Source organism: Acipenser ruthenus, chromosome 31, assembly GCF_902713425.1.
Source record: "Acipenser ruthenus chromosome 31, fAciRut3.2 maternal haplotype, whole genome shotgun sequence".
Taxonomy (NCBI): domain Eukaryota; kingdom Metazoa; phylum Chordata; class Actinopteri; order Acipenseriformes; family Acipenseridae; genus Acipenser; species Acipenser ruthenus.
Window position 1 is genome coordinate 7,290,874 of NC_081219.1, and position 22,353 is coordinate 7,313,226.

A 22,353-nucleotide genomic window follows, 5' to 3' on the forward strand; every position below is an offset into this window, starting at 1 on the left:
ACCTGCTACGAGTTCCAGCTTCTCTCCTGGGTCCCCTTCAGAGTATAGTTTGGGGTGGCACCGATACCCAATCTGGCTGATGAGACTGGCAGGGAGTGCCACCAGGTCCCTTCGAAGGAGCACACAGGAGCGGTTCTCCAGCGAGACGGGCATGGTGGCGACATCAGACTTCTCTTGGACTGAGAGAGAGAGAGAGGAGAGAGGTCTGTCTGTATGATTACAAATAACATGGTCTTAAAATTAATGTCAACTTATTTTTATTTGACAAAACCATCCATCCATTATAAAACTCCACACAGACTGTCCCCTGAGACCGGAATCAAACCCAGGACCGTGGAGCTGCGAGGCAGCAGCGCTAACAACAACAACAACAACAACAACAACAACAACAACCACCACTACTACAACCACAACGGAATAAAGTGGAGTATTAAACGAAGATAATTTGTCAAAATGGTGAATCAAACTTTCTAACAATTGTAAGTCGCCCTGGATAAGGGTGTCTGCTAAGAAATAAATAAATAAATAAAAAAAATAATAATAAAAATAATAAAAAAAAATAATAATACAGAAACCTAGAAAGCAATTTATAAAAAGATTTACATGACTGGACTTGACCAACAATATATCCAATAGTGTTCAGTCATCTAGAAACATAAAAAAACAATAACAGCCATATTAGGTCATAAGTCAAAGTGATGGAGTTTTACCAACACACACAATATGAAGCCTCCAAGCATGTAGAATGATTGATCAGATATGTGCACTCTGCAGTGATGGTGGTAGCAGATTTACAGAGCAAAATATTATAAATTGAAATAATTAAAATTCTTAATATAACCATTCTATATGAAAGACAATTTTAAAGATGGTTTGGACAAGAATGTCCAATATATAATATTTTAGGATCTAGATGTTTGAGGTTCAGTCCACTAGAAAAAGAAAGGAGACCATTTTGAATGACTATTGAACCTCTCACACAAGAATCACGCAAGAGGTAAAATACAGTGGGTCCCATGGAAAATCTCCCCAGTACCCTGGAAATGTTTACAGGAAACAATGTATACAAATTAGTATTATTAACAAGGATCAAACTAAATAGTTTTGGCTTACTGGCATACGTGGCTGGTGTTCTCCCATAGACCTGCCCATAAGGGTCCTCTATGATCCCATCATACACCTCATCTTCAAACTCTTCCTCCTCATTCTGGTAGGACGTGGGGCTGTCAGTTGTGTGCAGGCTAGAGGCACCTGGGCTCGAGCGCTCCCCAGTGGGCACAGGGTAGAGCTGGGCACTGGAGAAAACAGCCCCAAGACTAGCGCTACTGCCAGAGTAGTAGAGTGGAGCCCCTCGGGCGAGCCTGGCGCCCAGCACAACCTGGTCCTGCTGTCCGCGCTTGTGAGCCAACGCTTGGAGAGCCAGAGGAGACTCCATACCTTCTTGTTTGATGCGGCTGCGCAGGGACAGAGGCAGCGTTGGGGACCAGCCTGTAGAGGTCAAAGTGGAGGCTGCAGCCTGTCCAAGGTTGTTATTGCAGGGGCTTTGAGGCTCTGATCCTGGGTCTTCCACAGCAGCAGTCTGGGAGTCACAGTGAGGGGAGCTGGCTTTAAACATGAGGTCCATGCCCCGCTCCACAATGTGATGGATCTGCAGATACCCGGCTGTGTACATGATGACGAGCTGTTCACTGGCTGCCATGGTCAGCTTGCCTGTATAGCAGAAGGACAGGATCTGCTGGAAGCAGGCTGGAGGCACCGTGGAGGGCAGCTCAAAGTGGCTCTTGGAGCTGCCGCTGAAGAGATCGCGGAAGTACAGGCTGCTCGCAGCCAGGACCGCCCGGTGAGCTTTGAAGGCCTGGCCCTTGACCACAATGGACACGTCGCAGTACTGTCCAAGTAGTCTCTGCTCATTCAGGCAGCCCAGCACCGTGCTCCCAAAGTTGGGGATCTCCATGTGCAGCAGCTGGGACATGGTGCTGGGGAATGGGGGCAGTCTTCAGGAGTTCACTGGGGCAGCAGCTGTCTGGGAACGCATCTGTTAAGGGGGAAAAAAATTGTAATGGTTCTGCAGGTATTTAAAAACATAAGGGTGACAAACAGACAAGCAGTCTCTATTCATCCCTAGTCTGAGAATATAAATAAAACTGCAACAGATTGTCCTTCTAGATATTGGTAAAACTGTAAGAGTGACATTTGGATAGTTGGATGGAATCTGAGATTATGATACAGTACACTTAACGTGCTAAATACAGTAAGTAGAGAAGGAAAGGTGAGGCGCCACCATACTATATACTGTATCTCAGATTCCCATTACACTCAATACGATGTCCTTACCAAGTTTCATCACATTGAATAATCAATTTGGCAGATACAGGTGTATGTGTGTACATATGTAAGAACTGTACGGGTAAGAGGAGGCCATTCAAGCTCGCCCAGTTCCTAGTAGCTGACTGATCTCAGAACTTTGTCAGGTGGGTCTTAAAGGATCCAAGTGATTCTGCTTGAACATCATGGCTAGGTCACCCATTCCATACCCTCGCCACTCTGTGTGAAGTGTCTCCTTGCCTCTGTCCTAAGTCGGTTCTCCAATTAATTTGCAACTCTAACCTCTGGTCCTGGTTTCTGTACTGCACTTACTGGTTCGGGTTAACTTTGTCAACTCCTTTTCAAAGAGCCCTGGTTGCTCTTCTCTGGACTCTCTCCAGGACCACAATGTCCCTTTGGTACTGTGGTGACCCGGACTGGACACAGTATTGCAAGTGCAGTCTCAGCAGTGCAGTACACAACCTCATCATATCCTCCCTGGATTTGCACTTAACTCTGGCTATACACCCAAGCATTCAGTTTGCATTTTTGATTGCTGCCCCACAGGACACACCCTTGGTATCCCTATGTAAAAAGAAAAATAACTTTGTGGATGAGGACTGCTGCAGAGCTGAAACCTCACAGTTCATGGAGCAACACCACCAGTCAGCCAACACACTTTGAATCTTTCAGAAATGTAGTACTGTACCTAAAATCAGTCTTGTAGACATTTCTACAATTTGCACACCACAACTCCTGTTGCTTCACTAAGCAATACCATTCCAGTTTGAAAAAATGTGCATGTCTACTGCTGAAACCATCTTACGAGAATGTAAACATGCTGAATAACCAACAAGGTCTGGTTAATTATGAAATAGAGAGCAGGCTCATCTCTTGAAGGATGGAACAGGTACCAAGGACACATTACTGAAAAAAATCCATCTCTGGTGCAGGTGTAGTCTTGTTAAGACTGCCATTAACTTTATACGCCACCAGGGGGCAGTCATGGCAATGTTAACTCCTACTTCTCCACCACAGGACGACCTACTGTACACTACACTACACTACAATACACTACACTACACTACACTACAATACAATACAATAGGCTAATTGAACTGCAGACCATAGACTTTAAAACCTACAACCATTTTAACCTAGTTACCAGCCCAGAACTAAATGAAACTAGGACAACAAGATGGGTCTACAAGACGGGAATTTTACCCAAGAAGTTATTTTACCTGTGGAACTTCCAGAACACAACTGGTCTATTTCAGCGTTCTTATATTTTCCCCATGTGTATCAAATCCTACATAGGCCCACTTGTGCAAGTTTCCTAATTTTAAGTTTATGTTTTTCTACTTTGAAAACATTTTTAATGATTAAAACAACCCCCTAATATTTGCAAGTTCCATAGCAAATATTTCATTTTTGGCCATCGCTTGTAGGACAAAATCCCATCTATAGAACCTAACCCTTTACTGCTGTAATGTTAAAGTCAAGTATAGTAAAATCATGACATATGGCAATTTGCATTGGTTTTCACAGTAAATGCATTTAGCATTAGGCAAGCACTGTAAAGTGCAGTCGGAGGATTCCACAGGTAAAGAGAGTTTTCATGAAGTAGACGGATTAGGGTTTGTCAAGAGCAGAACAAAGGGTACCGAATGAGTAGAAAAAAAAGAAAGCTGGAGCACAGCTAATGAGAGAGAGAGAGAGAGAGAGAGAGAGAGAGAGAGAGAGCGAGAGAGTGCAGCCAAGTCTAGGAGAAAGAGAGAATACAAGGAGAATAAGTCATTTAAGGACTGAGTACAGAGAGGGAGGAAAGGAGTCAGGTAGGAGAGACAGCGCTTGCAGAGGTGCGTAGAGGTGTATGCTGCAAAATAGCTCGGTTCTGCCAGAGCAGGGGTTTATTTTATGGTTCTCTGAGTGTTTGTTTCTTCCACTGCTTTGCATATGAATGACTGCCAACATCCCTCCTTCCTTCCCTGCATCATCTCCCCCTGGGTGTCATGGCAGCTCAACAGCTCAGGAAAGAATTCTGCTCTACGGTTAACCCTTTGAGCTCACAGAGGTTACTACATGTAAACTGACGATTACTACATCTTTGCCTAAAATTAGTAACAAGTTCATAAATATATGTACATTTAAGGTAATTTCCAGAAATGATGTAAATTGTAGCAAGTCATTTTCAAAACACATATTTTAAGTTGCACGTTAACAGAAATAAGTTAAAATTTGGGTGGAGTCGTTGCACTCAACCAACTTAACATAAGAAATTACAAAACGAGAAGAGGCTGTTCAGCTCATCTATGCTCGTCCGGTTCCTAGTAACTGATAGATCTCAATTTTGTCAAGTTAGAACTTAAAGGATCCCAGTGATTCAGAATCAACATGATTCGGTAACCCATTCAATACTCTCCCCCCGCACTGCGTGAAGCAATGGCTCCTTCCCTCTGTCCTAAAAGTATCTCCACTTTGTCCTACTTACAACACACACACACAATACACACGGTAATCAAAAGTTTACATACCTCAATGGAAATTGAGAAATTTCTAGAAATTTCTCAAACAAATTACATGAAAAATCTTTTGTAGCAAAAGTTTTGCTTTTGTGGATGAGAGAAAAAAGTTGTAAGAAATAGATGTCTACAATTATGTATTTCAGCAATTTTTTTGCAAAAGTCCAAAAATGCTAATTCAAAAGTATTCATACCCTTTGATGCTATGATAGTATTAGAACATAAGAAAGTTTATAAACGAGAGGAGGCCAGTTGGCCCATCTTGCTCGTTTGGTTGTTAGTAGCTTATTGATCCCAGAACCTCATCAAGCAGCTTCTTGAAGGATCCCAGGGTGTCGGCTTCAACAACATTACTGGGGAGTTGGTTCTACTATTGTCTACAAGGTGCTATAAAATTTCAATATGATAATGCAGAACCTAATTCTAGAAAAGTCTAGAAACTGCTGGACTGTTGGTGAACATTCTTAGAGTATAAAAGGGTTAGGCATAAGATGATTGCTGTCCAAACCAGGTAACTACAGACCAATAAGCCTGACTTCTATTATATGTAAACTTATGGAAACTATAATAAGATCCAAAATGGAAAATTACCTATATGGTAACAATATCCTGGGAGACATGGTTTTACGAAAGGGAGATTGTGTATAACTAACCTGCTTGATTTTTTTGAGGATGCAACATAGACAATGGATAATTGCAAAGCATATGACGTGACGATGGTGTGTCTTGAGGCATGGGCAGTGTTAGGTTTGCGCCACACATAGCGCTTTGAGTTTTGGCCAAAAAGCTCTATCTTGGTCTCATCTGACCACAAAACCTTTTCCCACATCGCAGCTGGGTCACTCTCATGCTTTCTGGCAAATTCCAGACGTGCTTTCAGATGGTACTTTTTGAGTAACGGCTTCTTTCTTGCCACCCTCCCATACAGGCCAGTGTTATGCAGAGCTCTTGATATGGTTGACTGATGCACCATTACTCCACTCCCAGCCACTGAACTCTGTAGCTCCTTCAAAGTGATTGTTGGCCTCTCTGTGGCTTCTCTCACAAGTCTCCTTCTTGTTTGAGCGCTGAGTTTTGAGGGACGGCCTTTTCTTGGCAGTGCCTGGGTGGTGTGATGCAGCTTCCACTTCCTGATTATTGATCCAACTGTGCTCACTGGGATATCCAAACACTTGGATATTATTTTGTACCCTTTCCCTAATCTATGCATTTGTATTACTTTATCTCTAACTTCTGTAGAATGCTTTTTGGTCTTCATTTTCCTTCAGATTCACCTTACAATAATTGATTTTGCGTTTCAGTGTTTTAAAATAAAATATCAAACAGAACGAAATTTCAATGTACTATTTGTAATTCAGTAATATGAGAGAATTGGTCAGGGGTCTGAATACTTTTGCAAGGCACTGTATATATAGATTCAGTTAAATAGATTCAATTCTTTCAGCCTCTCTTCATAGCTCATTCCTTTAAGCCCTGGGTTTAGTCTGGGTTCTCTTTGTTGTGACTCTCTCCAGGACCACAATGTCTCTTTGGTACTGTGATGACCCGGACTGGACACAGTATTGCAAGTGCAATCTCAGCAGTGCAGTACACAACCTCATCATAACCTCCCTGGACTTGTGCTCTACACTTTTGGCTCTATACCCAAGCTTGCCTTTTTGATTGCTTCCCTGCATGGTCTGGCCCTCTTGGTAAGCCTGTTCCAGTTCTACACCACATTTGGTATTTGGATCCTACATTTCTGTGACCAGTATGTAACTTTTTTTTATTTTATTTTTTTATTGTATGCCACCTAAAATCTAGCCTTGTTTTGCAAGATTTGCTGTACATGTATTTTTGTCACACTTGCCATTTCAGCACCAGCATATCAATCGCCTGTTGAACTACAGCTTTCACAACCTACCTGAATGGGCTCCCTCAACTTCCTGCCAAATTAATACTGTACACTTCCTTGGTTTTTGGTAAGTCATCAACAAAAGGATTTTCTTCTTTTTTATATATATATATTAATATATATATATATATATATATATATATATATATATATATATATATATAGAAGATGCTACAGGAAAAAGGTAGACATTCAATTAAGAGTTTTTCTTTAAGTGCTGGTATATGGCTTACCTCCATGACAGGATTGCATACTATAAGAATATGAAATCCTTTTTTATAAATCTAATGCAGTTTTATTGTCAAAGCAGTGTTTGCAGACAGTTATTGTTAGTTTGCTTGTGTAAGTTAACTGTAGATTTGCAGAATATCAGATTAAAGTAAATAGGTAGTTGGTGTGTGCTGTATCATGCACTATGCAAATCAGACATGTGGTTTCCACCCCTTTGCTAATAACTTATTTTACATCTTACAGGAGGAGTGTATTATGTTTTTCGTGGTAATAAATATGAAGTATGGTTTAGTCCCCAACTGTGAGGTAATGTTTTTTTTTTTTTTATTATTCTTTAAATGTACCAGTTATTTTTTTAAAAAGACTTACTACCCGATGACACAGGTCAACAGACTAAGAAAGCCAATCAATCATTCTCAAATCACTCGTAATTTATGCAACAGAGGCCTTGAATTTTAATAGTAGACCACCTTTCGGAAGTGCACAGGGACACTCAGTTCAGATTCCCCCAAATCCAGACTAGCATCAAGGGGAGTAAGGGTTTAAGATCTTTCTAATCAGCAAAGTATGTCCGTCCAAAAAACATTTCACATGTAGCCTACAAAAAATGGAATGAGCTATGAAAAGAAGCTGAAATCTGAACCTATTTAGCCTAGAACAAAAAAAGAATTAGGGAGGACAAGACTGAAGTTTTTAAAATATAAAAGGAGTTGACATAGCAAACAAATCTATCCTTTTTGTCACACTATTTTGGTACTACCTTTAGGGTAATTTGGGTTTACATGCAGTTTTCTTAGTCTCCTTCCAAACGCAAATGACCTAATTAATATTAAAATATGGGAGGGTTTATTTAAATGCTTCTGTCCGCGTTCCAATCTGACTACCGATATCGTGCAGCTTTCCTAAACTGGGTTTCCACAAAGTTTTTAGGTTGTGTTGAAGAAAGTGCAGCCTGCCTCATTCGGCCACCAAAAGAATAAAATAAAAAAAGCGAAGGAAACAAAACAAAAACCCAGACATTTCATTACAGAAACAAACAAAAAAACATCCCATAAGAGAGCGATTTGCACTATCCATTCATTATATGCTGAAATGTTTTCTGAATACATATATATTCATGTACATATTATACACATACATATATAATATATACAAGGTTTCCTACAGAACCGTAGCTTCACCAATTCTGATCCTTATAGTAGTCAAAATGTTTAGTAGAGTACAAATCTACCCTACTTGTCCACATTTCCCAATACATACTATTCTTAATAATAATAATAATAATAATAATAATAATAATAATAATATTTTGTTATTGGGGATCCAGTATACTGAAAGTCAATACGAGTTCAAGAAATCCCTCAGTAGATGCTAATACACCCAAGCATTTTTGTAAATATTATATATTTTTTGTTGCAACTTTGTTATGTGGAATGTAATAAACAAGAACCAAAACAGTGAGTTTTTCCCCTTCATTTTACAACGCCATTTCCATGTTTGTTTCATCTGAAGTGTTTTAAAAAGTTCAATTTCAGTTTTCGTTTGCTTGTTCAGCTACAAAAAGGCACAAGTAAACCTCATGTTATGACTTTATGAAAAAGTGTTGATGGCCACTGTTTACTGTGAAGAAACAGCAATGGCAAGGAATGAAAAAAAAAGTAAAAAATAAATAAAATGCAGTGTCAGCTTTATGTACTATTTATTTTGTGAATAAACAAAACAATGTTCAACTTGAGCTACTATTTGGCATCCTTTGTTTTGTAGTTAATTCACTGGGTAAAATAAGAACTACACAACGTATTATTCTTTACTCCTGGGATATTTTTCTACTTTAATGTGTTAAATATTGAAGTCTTGCTGAAAAAAAGGCACACACAGGGGCCACGCCCCCCTGCCTCTGCTGTGCTGTCTCTGCCTGCGTTCTGAGCAACATAATGGCTATTATTAGTTTTTGAAAACGAATGAATATCTGAACAAACATTTAAATTATGAGTGTTCGTCCCAGCACTAGTTTTAAGTCGTACCATGTTTTAGCTGTGCACTTCCTATAGTTTAAGGAGCGTGCGTGACATGTGCTGTGTCACATTCTCAGGATGATGGCTAGACCATTTTGAGTTTCAAACTGCATGGAAAACTACACCATTGTTAACCCTAACCGGCACGTAAGTTCAGCACAGAAACCAGGACCAGGGGATACATTGGAAATGCAGCGTTGATACACTTAGAACAGAGGGAAGGAGACACTTCTTTACACAGAGTGGTAACGTTATGGAATGGGCTACCTAGTCATGCTGTTGAGGCTGAATCACATGATGGACCAAAGATTCAAATGGCCTTCTCGTTAAAAACAGAGGGTCATCCCTGTAAAGATGGAATGTATAAGTTAATAAATACATATTTCGGGCAAACTTGCATTAGGAACTAGTAGCAACAACAAAGCAGATGCCCTGTTTGTTTCTTGTTTAATTTAGCCACTGAAGTTGTCTTCCATTCTTTATTCTAACCAGAGTAACTACTAAGACATGCCATTTATTGTGTCTAGCAAACTAAACACTTTAAATTCAAATATTCTTGAAGAGCTTCACTAAAATATTTTTAGAACAATATGTATGTGTTATGACATCCACGCACACTTCCTTGCATGAGGTAAGGCTGACGGCTGTTCACAGAATATTCTTTCAACCACACTGCAGTGGACTTGGCTTGTAGACTGTGAAATAAATACAACAGCCCCCTCTCTCACACACACACACACACAACCTGCAGTGCTGCACAGAACATGAGACGGTGCCCATATCCTTTACCATTACCCTTGTACTCAATGCCATAAAAAGTCAATTTATAAAGCTGCAATGTTCTTTGCTGTTGCCATTGACTCACAGCCTTTTATGGACGAGCCGCCAGGCCTGTTCCTGTGTGTGAGTCAGCACAATTTCAGGGAGAGAAAGAGATGAATGAAGAACCAACAAGGGAGAGAAACTGACCGGGGAAGCAGAGGGAGCAAGAAAGGGAGCGCACACGTACAGTACATAATGAGGGCCCTGGCACAGAACTACCTTCCTATACAAAACTTAACCTTTGTATGGTAACCTCATTTGACAAGTTCACTGGAAGACTGCACAAAACTAGGAGCATATTTTGTTATCTTCGTCTGAGGGTTTCAGGGGCCTGGCTGTGGGGTTGAGGTCTATCATGACCTCATACCGGTAAGCAAGCCCAGCAACTGGTAAATAATAATATAAACATGACCTTAAAATGAGCAAAATTGGGCCAACACAGAATTTGTTACACATGGAAAAAATGTGGCAATAGACACGTTCATTTCAATAAACATACCATATTGGTAGTTTCATTAACTGCAAAACAACTTCCACAGTAAATACTACATTTTTGGGCCATCACGTGTGGGCAGAATTGCTATCTTAAAGACCTTTGTCCTTTTCTTCTGTTCGAATGTTCTTATTTTCCATGTAACATAGGATACTGAAATACAAAAAATACCACAACACCTTGGGATCGGTGTATACACAAATCAAGCTGTACAAAGTTTGAAATTATAAATTATGCATGTTTCTAATCACAAAGATTCCCATCTACAAGGTACAAAGTTACAGCAAGGATGGGTACAATGGAGCTCATGACATAACAACAGTAACGAGTGGCACGAAAGACTAACGGAAGAAGGACAAGCACATGGATACATACCTGGTTGAAACACAGGAAGCAGAAAGTACTTGTAAGGGGAATAACTTCTATTTGGAGCCATGTTCCCAGTGAGGGGCTGCACTGCTCTTTATTTACTGTTCCCTTACCTTTCTATGATGTTTGCAACATACATGTCAACCCCCAAGTGTTCACACCAGCGAGACCCCTGATGAAAAACCTTAACCTAGACCACTAGATTGTGTATGCCACTGACCTAGACTTAAGAGCTATGCACACCGAGAGTGAAGCAAGCAACATGAATACAGCACGAGTACATAAAAAAAAAAAAAAAAAAAAAAGATATATATAGCTGGTCATGAAAAGAAAATGCTGTCTGCTTTTGCTCCTTTTGTGGAGACAAAATAAAACAAATATAGTCTGGGCACACCACACACAAAAAAAGCCATTTAACAGTGAATGTTTAGATGTGATCTGGTTTAACATTAAATCAATCAAAAAGAATACATCTACACATTTCTTTGTAAATACTGAGAATTAATTTAAATATACTTTTTTTTTTTTTTTTTACTGATTTTCAGTTTTAATAAATTCTTCAGTTAGTGTGTGAATGTGATTATTATTACTATTGGTCAACATTATTAAAACAAAGAAGCGTCACTTTACAGAAAAATATGAAAACAGTGTGTGGCGCTCCCCGTCACTTTGACCAAAATTAATGTGAAATAAAGAGATAGACATCCCATCAATTTCCAATTGTTCTTCCCATATGGTGTCTTTCTTTGTATTGTATTTACTGTATAACCACTGACATTTTTCCACTAATAATTACATTCCCATTGATGTCCATTTCTCTTACTTCTGTGGTAATTTCTGCGTGAACAAGACAGTGACAGTCTGACCGCCTCTCCTTTGACTCTGTCCGAGTAATGACGTGCTGTGTACAGAAACATAGAAGGCTCGCACAGACAAACTGTCAGTTTAGACAACAAGGCAATTCTATCTTTGCAGTAAGGGAGGGAGTTTGCATAGGAGCTACATGAATATAGAATGGTAATAGTAATGGTGCCCCCCCCCCCCCCCAAAATAAATAAATAAATAAATAAATAAATAAATAAATAAATAAATAAATAGGCTTGGACAGTTGTATTGCATTAACAATAACAAACTTATGTATAAACATGAGAATCCATTGCACAGCCGCAAGATTTTAAAAACCGTGAGTTTCACGAGTAAACCTTGAGACTTGACACCCATGTTGCAATAACCCCTGCCTGGAACTTGAGAGGTCTTCAATTCTGATTATTTGAAATTGCTTTAAACAACACCATTAACGTTTCAATACATCTATGGTTAGTCATAGTTTACCGTAAATTGTACTGTTAATTTCCTGATTAAATTATCTACATTTTGGTTAAAAAAAAAAAAAAAAAAAAAAAGAAGTTTTTTAGAGTACAGTTTTGTGTCCCTGAATATTTCTTAACGCAAATGCTTGGGTTTAAAGCCAAAAGTATAGAGTACAAATCAAAGGAGATTATGACGAGGTTGTACAATGCACAGATGAGACCGCACTTGGAGTACTGTGTCACCACAGCATCACAAGGACTTTGTGGCCCTGGTGAGAGTCCAAAAAAGAACCACCCAACTAATCACAAGGGTTAACCCTTTCAGGACCAAGAATTTCAGTGTCCCCCAGGACCAAGCGTTTTTTGGCTGTAGTTGACTCTCGTCATATAAAAATTCACTAAAATATATTTTTTACAGTAGCATCTTATTTTGCAATGCATACCACTTATGTAGATAGCTTTTTAAAGCTACCTGAGGCTGGAGATATTGAATTAAGACATCCTGCTAAATCCAGAATACTAACCATAAAATGTTACAGAACACCCTGCAAAGTTCACAGAAACACATTATCGTTACTTTTGCTGTGTCCCATGATGTCTGTATATCAGTGCTATTTTTAAAATAACATTTCTCAACATTTATAGGAGCGTTCGCCAGGAGAAAAATAAAAAAATAAAATAAAAAACTTCCAGGGATCGCAGATCCAGATCATGCTCACTCCTCAATGCTGGCTTCCTGTTCCCACAATACACCACTCATTAAAATCAGAACACCAGCACTGTTGCAGGGGGAAGCATGATCTGGATACACAGCGAGGTTTAGAAGAAAAGAAAGTTCTCTCTTGGCAAATGTTTCCAAGTAAAAGTAAAGTAATTCCCTAGTTGAGGTACCTATAGTGTGTGAAAAATATCAATAAAGAGATCAGGAATATGCTGAATAAATATTCCTGCATATGGGCAACACAGGATACAGCAAAGGTAAAGTAATATGTTTCTTAAAAACACTGCCGTGGTTCTGTAACAGTTTAACATCACTGAGTGGAGAGGGTTAAATCCAGGGCTTTGTCATTTCCAGTTAAGTTGGAGAAGCTGCCCTGAAACTAGCTGTATCTAGTACCATGTGATCCTGCCAGGCACGCTGCCAAGGACTGACCAAGTCATTTACCAGAAATTTCACCAAGGAAAGTGGAAAAAAAAATAGCAAGTGGTGTTGCAAGAACACCCTGCCATGAAAGAGGAAGCAAGAGGCTGGCCTGGCCTGATCCAGAGAATTCCTCTTGTGAAACCTGGGGTCTCAAAGAAAATACACGAAAATATAGCCCTTTCGATTGAGGCCCATTGGAGTTATTATAGTACTGTACACAGCCACCACCTTGAAAGTCAGTGATTGAAAGTCAGTGTGACAATAAATCTGCACACACTAAACATACACAACAAACCTACTCAGACATATGCACACACCAAACTAGATTCTTAACACTAGTATTCAATTACCTGAGAGAGGATAAGCTCTGGCAACAGGGATTAAATGGAGACTGCAAATCTACAGCAGTGTGGAGTAGTGGTTAGGGCTCGGGACTCTTGACCGGAGGGTCGTGGGTTCAATCCCCGGTGGGGGACACTGCTGTTGTACCCTTGAGCAAGGTACTTTACCTAGATTGCTCCAGTAAAAATCCAACTGTATAAATGGGTAATTGTATGTGAAATAATGTATAATGTGATATCTTGTAACAATTGTAAGTCGCCCTGGATAAGGGCGTCTGCTAAGAAAAAAAAACAGAAGAAAAAAGTTTGGTAGCCATTTGGTCCATCAAGGCTCGTCCTTTCTTCGGACACCCTTTGCCCAGACTAGTGCATCTCAATTAACAGGACCGAATCTTTTTAGATTCTGTCTTGTTTTCAGTGTTTTTGATCCTACTACTCTTCCTGGTAGGCAATTCAATGCATTGATAACGATGTAAAAACAACATGCTTCCAACCTTCTGTTCTAAACAGAATTCGCTACGCTATTTTACTAGCATTGACTGTTACATTCATTTTCACATACAGTATGTAAATCAGGGTTCAAAATGAATGGTGACCCCATGGCCTGAGGACACCAAATATTTATTTTGGCTACCAAACCAGTCACCTGTATTTGATACCTGTACAAAGTTATAAGCTAACATATTATAACTTACCAAAAATGGTAGTTCCTATTTATGGGCGTGTATCGAAGAGGGAGGAAGTAAAAACAATATCATGGCGCATGCAAATTTTGTGTGGGCCTGCGTACTTTGTGTAAGTAGCTCATCCTGAGCGGTAGCTCAGATTGTCAGAACAAGTGTCCGGCTTTTTTTTGTTTTTGTTTGTTTACATCGAACACACAGAGGGGTGTACTTACAAAGCATTTTCAAAACTGATTCGCTGGTAGGATGGGACCAGCAAATCAGATGCTAGTTAACACAAGTTCACGGAGATCATTCTGTGCAGAATCTGGCCTATTTAGCCAATGTTCACATTCAAATGTATGTAAAATAGAAGCTCAAACATTGGTGGAGCAGAGCCCACGGTCCTGAACATTGGTGGAGCACGGGCACATATAACTCGCCGTCTATGGAGACAGATCACATTTCAAAATATTTATAGTAATAAATTACATTTTCCGTGACTCAAGCAGTTTTATTGAGGGCTGCAGTAATTAAGACTATTAAGAAGCATGACAGCTCAGCAAGGCATCAGAGAGCTTTTGAAGCTGACCTCGCAAGCAAGGCCACACCGGGGCATTTCTAAAATATCAACATCAGGGTTTGAAATGAACGGTGGCCCTGTGGCCACCAAATATTTATTTTGGTTACCACACTTGCACCACCAGTCGCCCGGTAGGCCACCTTAAGAAAACAGGAGATATTGTGCCATCTATTTAACAACTGTCATACCTTGTTTAAAAAAAATCCAGACCCTTCACTGACCTTCATTGGGGTTCTGTTATGAACAATTAAATAAAATGACAAATTTGAAAATTGATGTAATAATCTGTGATAAACATTTAATATTTGAGTAAAGTGGCATATCTTTCAAGTAATACCTCATAAAAGTATTTCTTGTGACTCTACTGCTGAAGCAAACAGTGTTATTCAAAATAAACCAAAATCTCTAATGGACAAGCACATTTTCTTGACTGGTTGGTCAGAGTGGCCATCTCAAAAAGTAAATTTGTAACCCTGAAAATACTGTGATGAATCCCACTGCAAAGATAGGTTCCTGGAAAGTTAGGATGTAAGAGTTTAAATGAGTAAACTATGAATAACTGTAAAACATCTATGTTAGACATTTCTTTAACCGCTACAACAAATGCAGCAATGAATTTCCTTCAGATTATTAAAATCTCCAAGACATAAATTATATTTACAGAACAATGCAATGTCTCATTGCACGACCAAGCCAACTGCCTCTTAACACCCAGGAACTCAAGAGAGTGGAATTCAACGAGCTACCTGCCTCTGGAGGACAAAGGCCCAGTCCTGCAGGCATCTGCTTGAGCTCACCAGTACTCCTCACCAGTAGGATGCGCTGTAGCGCATTGAGGAGAAACTGTGCATGTCGATTTTGCATCCCTATTACCACTGGAGTGGCAATGCCAACGTGACACTCCCTCTGAAATTTCCAGTGAGAACTAGCGACAGCACAGCCACGACACAAACCTGCTCTCCACTGACCATCACTCACCCTGCACACCATGCAGCTGCGCTTTTTACCAGACGACCCCCAGCACACAGGGACCCCTTCACTCATGGGCACTGTTAATAAACTCACCAGCCAATTTTAAAATAGGGCAGTCTGAGCAATCCTCTATTAAAGAAAACCCACTGGGGGATCACTAGTATGTGTGCACAAGGAATTTCTTCCCTCTGAACTAGATTGTTTGTGGAGCCTTCCTGTAGCATTATAAATGTGCATCAATGTTAAATCTGCTAATCCAGAAAGCAAAAGCTCACCACTGTTCTCTTTGACCGTCTCCAAACATAAATGATTATTCACGCTGCAATGCTTTTCGTTCAGTTGCGTTTACTTGGGAACCAATTGTTTTAAAGCAATGTAAGGTACATGAACGCAAGTCATACTGCTGCAAAATAAACTTGTCATAAATACGTAATGTTTTGACACCTATGTACCAACTTTTGAAAATACATGCTGGCAATAATTTAAATGGGTTTCACTGGGTGCCCGCTGGGCTGTAAGGATAGAGCAGAGGAAGCAGAAATGAGCCGTTAGTAAGACGGGCAGAGTGAGTGATGCTGGGCCAAGGATAGAGGCTCGATCCCATAGCTCGGCTTAGATGGGCCAGAGGGGGCCCTGCTTAATTAGGATAGAAAGAGATCCCGACCAATGAGCTCTCCTTTTGCCAAGGATGGAGCTTGGTCGAAGGTAGCATTCCTGAGGATCTGAAAACATATAAATGTTGCTCTGCTCTGCAGAGGCACCTCTCGGGGAGACAGGAATAGCCCGATCATAGGGTTGAAAGGAGAGTAGAAAAGGATTCCTTGACTGGTCTGGTGCTGCCCTCGCATGAGGTGTGGCTCGGTCCTCCAAAGCCAGAAAAAAGCTCCCGCAAGGAATCTGCAGCAGAAAGATGGGTTAGTCTGGGACTGGGCACAGAGCGTAAAGTGGGCCAGGTCCCTAGCGAAGGAAGGACTGCGCCTCACATGGTGAGGAAGAAAAGCGCAAGAGCTGCGAAAGAATAGTGTGGCTGGGAGTCCCCTTTGACTCACTCGATGAGAACACCCCTAGAGCGAGGATGAGGTATCGTAGCAACCTTAGCAACCGGAGGTCGGGGGATTGAATCTGCACTTACCCCCTCAAAGGATGGACCCCTGGCTCCCCGCAGAGACCCACATTGAGAAAAGATGGGAAAAAAAGGACATACAAGACAAACTGGAAGGATTAGTGTTAGTGGTAGTCATTATGTGATTACCTACCACTCAGTGTAGAGGAAAAAAAACCCTTCTAGAAGGGAAAACCTCTGTTGGCCCAAGTGTACAGGTAGCCCCCTCTCCAGGCATGCTAGCCAGTCTTTGTGAGCTGCTGTTATGTCTGTAGGGGATGATCGGATGTAAGAATTGACTGCTGAGGAGGACCAGCTTCCCATGTTTTTGATCACGTGGATATTAATATTTGCTTTGGCTGCGGAGGTTGCTGCTCTGATCCGGAATAAATGGGGGGTATAGCACTGGGGGGGAAAGGCTGGTTCTGAGGACAAGAGTGGCGAGGTGGGAAGCGAACCAGTGGCGGGTTATGATTGAGCGAGATGCATTGATAAATAGCGGGTCCGATGGAAGGAAGTGTTAGGTGGACTGAGGGTATTGAAAGGAGAGTTGGGGAGGGGACTGAATTTAAACTATATGAATATTGAATGCTGGCGATTATCGGAACAGAATAGAATTGACTTTCTTGACCACTGGTGCCCCCAGAGATGGACGGCTGCAACGATAGGATATATTTCAAGAAGAGCTGTAGATTTGAGATGAGGGGATAGATTCTGAATTTCAGGGAGCCATTTGCTGGCAAACCACTGGGAGGCTAGAAAGCTGCCGAATCCTATTAGACAAGCATCTGGAGAGAGAGAGAGAGAGAGAGAAACGTGGGATGCTGAGATGAAGTAGTCGGAAAACAGGGAGAGACCGTTCCAGTGAGAGAGTAACGTAGTCCACATTTTTATGTCTGAGCGTCAGATCATATGTTGATGTGGGAATTTAAAGTCTTGGCTGTGGTAGAGAGTGCGAGGAGACGAGAGATGAAAGTCCTGCCCTGGGGGATGATGCGTAAGGCTTAGTTGAAATGGCAGAGCAGATAGGAGGTATCGTTTCTTAATGGAAGAAGACAGCTGCGTAGTTTGGGGGGTGGAAGGCTGGCTTCAAACTTTGTTGTGCTTCGAGCGCTATGCCCAGGAATTCCAGAGAATGGATGGGACCGATGTTTTTGTCTTCGGAGAGCGGGACACCGAGGGAGGCGAACAGGTTTTTTAAATGGCTGATTGCTTGTGCTGGAGAATGAGATGCTGGGGAAATAAGGAAATCATCCATTAAATGGAGCAGAAAGGGGACGTGGCAAGAATTGAGGGAGGATCCAACAGAGAGCTTCTTATAGAGTGTCGAATATTTTTGCTGCGATCGTAGCCGAAATTGAGCTGGGTGGCAAAATAGTATTTACTGTTCCAGCTAATTCCAAACAAGTGGAATAATTTGGGGTGAATGGGCATGAACTTGAATTATTATTATTATTATTATTTATTTCTTAGCAGACGCCCTTATCCAGGGCGACTTAGAATTGTTAAAAGATATCAGATTATTTTTTACATACAATTACCCATTTGTACAGTTGGCTTTTTACTGGAGCAATCTAGGTAAAGTACCTTTGCTCAAGGGTACAGCAGCAGTGTCCCCCCACCTGGGATTGAACCCACGACCCTCCGGCAAAGAGTCCAGACCCCTAACCACCACTCCACACTGCTGCCCACAATGTGTCCGATATGTCTGCTTTGAATAGCCATGAACCTTGACTTGTGGGTGGTGATGCCTATAGGGTTGATGCGAAAAGTGAGAAATAGAGGGGCTGGAAATTGACCGCCCAGAAAACCTTCGATTTCTGTTTTCTATGAGAGAACTGACTGTTAGGTTCTATCCGAGTGCAGATTTTTACAGGTAAATGATGATGAGAGGATTTCAGAAAGTCATGTGGCGAATCCATGCGAGAGTCCATTGATGAGATATGTGGTGAATGCTTTGTCTGGGTGAAGTTGAAGCACTTGTGAGAAGAATTTTGATTGGAGTGGAAACTATGAGCATCTTTGAATGCAATATGGAACATACTGGACAGATAGACGGAGTGGGCGTCGCCACAGAAGCTGCAGATATGTAATAATTTGCATGATGGATGATAGCAAACTGAGAAGATATTGCAAACCTGCTTGGAACCAGCGAACTTGATATTGCGACCATGTTTATCACAAATTGAGGATCGATTTGGTGGAAATGATGCGTGGATGGGATTTGGAACTGAAGTGTGGTGGGGAGGATCGTGAGCCTGGTCTGAATGATGTTGATGCTGCTTTTGGACAGAGGTAGGTAGAGTGAGCTGTAGATGCGCAGACTCTCTAGGCGTTGGCTCTCGGGCCGCTGAAGGGATCCGGATCTGGAGAAGACCAGTCCACGATGTGATTGTCAGCTGATAGGACTGTGGAGGCTTTAGCTGAGAAAGTCTTGTGATATTCGTAAAACATGGTCCCCCCATAGCGAACAGAGAGCTCTGCTATGTAAAACAGATACTGATCCAATTCTGTGCTGCGATGAGGAAAGACTGAAGAGAGAACATCACGTAAAATTGAATACGCTAGGACAAACTCTCCAAGTGTTAGATTTTTTAGTAGGCGAGAGTCACGTGATTTTAGGGTCCACTACATGGTGATCCAGGAACTCTGAAGTGGCAATAAGGACAGATACAAGGTTAATGTCCTTACCTTCAATATTTTGCTTTCGTATATTAGCAGAGAGGGCGTGGCGCCTGATGGTGGAGACTGAATGAGAGCAGATGCCGTTGCTGAAGCTTTGTACTCGGGAATTTCGATACTGGGAACTAGAACTGAGGTACCGGAAGAGGAAGCTGTTGCTGGATAGGAGATTGGTGGCATGGTAGATATGGCTGCTGTTGCTGAAGGGGTGCTGTGAGTTTTGAGATTGTCCAATCTGGTGTTGATAATGGAGATGGAATTGGCAATGGGCTGGATGAGATCTTTCAAATCCTTGTAAATGGTTTGGTGCAATTGCGAAAGCGGGTCTTGTATTGCTGCTGAGAACTGTGTTGGCTCTGTAGTAGGGGATCAGAGCGTGGGGGGGGGGGGGGGGGGGGGGCGGCACGTTGAAAGTGCTTGCAGTCGAGGAGGAAGTACGGGCTCAGCAGACATTGCTTCGCAGAGGAGATTAAAGAGAGTGTCTCCGTCAACTGGAATATTAATCCGAAAAGAGCTTTTAAGAGTTTGGTGATGGGCCAATCTTTGTAGTGAAGCTGCAATGGATGCTGGGATAGAGACTGGATATTCCTGGTCGGAGTCGTCCAAATTATATGAAAGAATAAAGCGCTGCTGATTAGGCATGATGATTCTGTCCATTCAATTCCTTTAACAAAAGATCTGATTTCAGAATCTGTTTGGAAGTCTAAGCTTTGGCAGAAAGCAAAACACTAGACAGAGGAGTGTGAGACTGTGGTTTACATAGGAGGTTAATGATGATAGATGTTAATTAAGCTGCCCAGCGACCACTCCCCGAATTTCGCCCCAAGGCTAACATTTGTGTGGCAAGCCAATATAAAAGCGGTAAAGAAAATGAAAGGCAAACTTATTCTGATATCCAAACATGGGCCAGAAATGCTCTGCTGACAAACACTGGTCTTCACGGTCAAGCCAAGAGTTGCTTGTGAGCACCTAGTGAACCTTGGAGTTGAACTGACCCTGACCAGTAGAAATCTCTGAATGAGGTGTACTATTGAACCCTCATTAACCCACACAAGCACAAACACCAATTCAGTGCATTTTATGGGCTCCCGGCCAAGATCGCAACTCTTTCACATTTTCAGAAGTAAATTCACATTAACTAGCGTGAAAAAAAGCGGTAGGCTGATGGCACACGCGGAGGACAGCATGTGCTCGTCTTCGCGGCTCCCGAGTCAGCGTGGGGGTGGTAACGGTAAGCCTAAAAATAACTGGATATGCCAAATTAGGAACAAATAATAAAATTGTTGATTACTAAATTAAAAAAACAAACAAAAAAAAAAATAATAATAATTTAATATAAATGATATAGACGTCACAATAAGTGCATTCCCTAGTATATTTCCATGTTGACAAAACAAGTTAAACTCGGATGTCCCGCAATATACATATGCGTGGATTAAAACTCCCTGTACGTTGGGAGAAAAAGGAGAAGGACATTTGTACCTTACTTTGGTGACTTATTTCTCTACTGTATGACAGGTTGTGGAAGGGTGGTGGGTAATTCACTGACACAGGAGACAGAAATGAGGCTGAAAACACCGCACAGGTGCCCAGTTTTATTAGAAACTTATTTTGGGTTCAGCCCGCAGAGGGCGCTGTTGTCGGTGGCCTGCCGTACCAACTATGGTAGCGACAGAGCCACCACTATACCGGAGCGGTACAGGGTACAGAAGTGAGAACAAAAAGAACACTAATCAAAAGGCAAAAGAAACAGAGAAAACAAAACACAGTAAACAAAACTACAAAATAAAAAGTGCTGCACTCGGCAGCTTCTCCCCAACCGTCGCTATCCGTACGGCCCGGGTCTCCGTCCTACTCTAGCGGCTCCCTCAGCCTGCTATCCACTTTGTCGGGGGCTGCCCAAGAGTTTTCTTTTCCCCCGCTACTGCTAAATCTTTCTTTCTTTTGGTTTTGTTTGTCTCGCCGGGATTTTTCGTCCGGGCTGATTTTTCTCCAGCGCTTCCGCACGCCGGCTTACGTCTCCGTGGGCAGACCTGAGGGAACAGCAGAATGAAACTTATAGGGTCAGCAATCCCCCCAAGACCCGCCTCCCAGCCACTCAGAGAGAAGGAAAGTCCGCACACCCACTCTTTCCCCTCTCCGTGTCACTGCCATGACTGACAGGCAGATATTGACGAGCTGCTGCCCTCTCCCTGCAGCACTATGAACACGCCAGAAGAGTCAGCACAGATCTCCCCTGTTACATATCCTCCCCCTTAGAATGGCACCACCGGTCCATTCGAAAATCCTACAACCCCATGCCTTCCCGAGAGAAAAAATCTGCGTTTTGATGCAGTTTCCCTGCTCGGTGGACAACCCTGAAGGCATAGGGCTGCAGGGCCAAGTACCATCGCGTGATTCTGGCGTTGTTATCCTTCATCCGGTGAAGCCATGCCAAGGGGGCATGATCTGTAACCAGGGTGAAGTGTCGCCCCAGGAGGTAGTACCGGAGTGACTCGACTGCCCATTTTACTGCGAGACACTCCTTCTCGATGGTACTATAGTTCTTCTCGCGGGGAAGGAGCTTCCTGCTGATGTACAGGACCGGGTGCTCGCTTCCCCGCACCTCCTGAGACAACACTGCCCCGAGACCTGTCTCTGACGCATCCGTCTGCAGGGTGAACCTCTTACCGAAATCCGGACTGCATAGCACTGGCTTACTACACAATCTCCGCTTCAAGGCGAGAAAGGCCCTCTGGCACGGCTCCGTCCACTGAACCGTATTTGGGGCAGCCTTCCGGGTGAGGTCTGTCAAGGGAGCAGCGAGCGTAGCGAAGTCCGGAATGAACTTCCTGTAATAGCCCGCTAGTCCCAAGAAAGAGCGCACCTGGGTTTTGGTCGTAGGGACCGGCCAGTCAGCCAAGGCTT

General features: G+C 42.0%; 1 protein-coding gene across 1 annotated transcript in view; it reads right to left on the reverse strand.

Annotated features, from left to right (window-relative positions):
- LOC117396923 (nucleus accumbens-associated protein 2-like) overlaps window positions 1-22,353 on the reverse strand; it is a 45,801-nt gene that overhangs the window by 10,001 nt on the left and 13,447 nt on the right. Inside the window, exons 2-3 of the mRNA XM_033995277.3 lie at window positions 1,114-2,035; window positions 3-179 (exon numbers count right to left, since the gene is read on the reverse strand). Coding sequence (XP_033851168.1) covers window positions 3-179; window positions 1,114-1,972 — 1,036 coding nt within the window. The 5' untranslated portion in view covers window positions 1,973-2,035. The remainder of the gene's footprint in view (window positions 1-2; window positions 180-1,113; window positions 2,036-22,353) is intronic.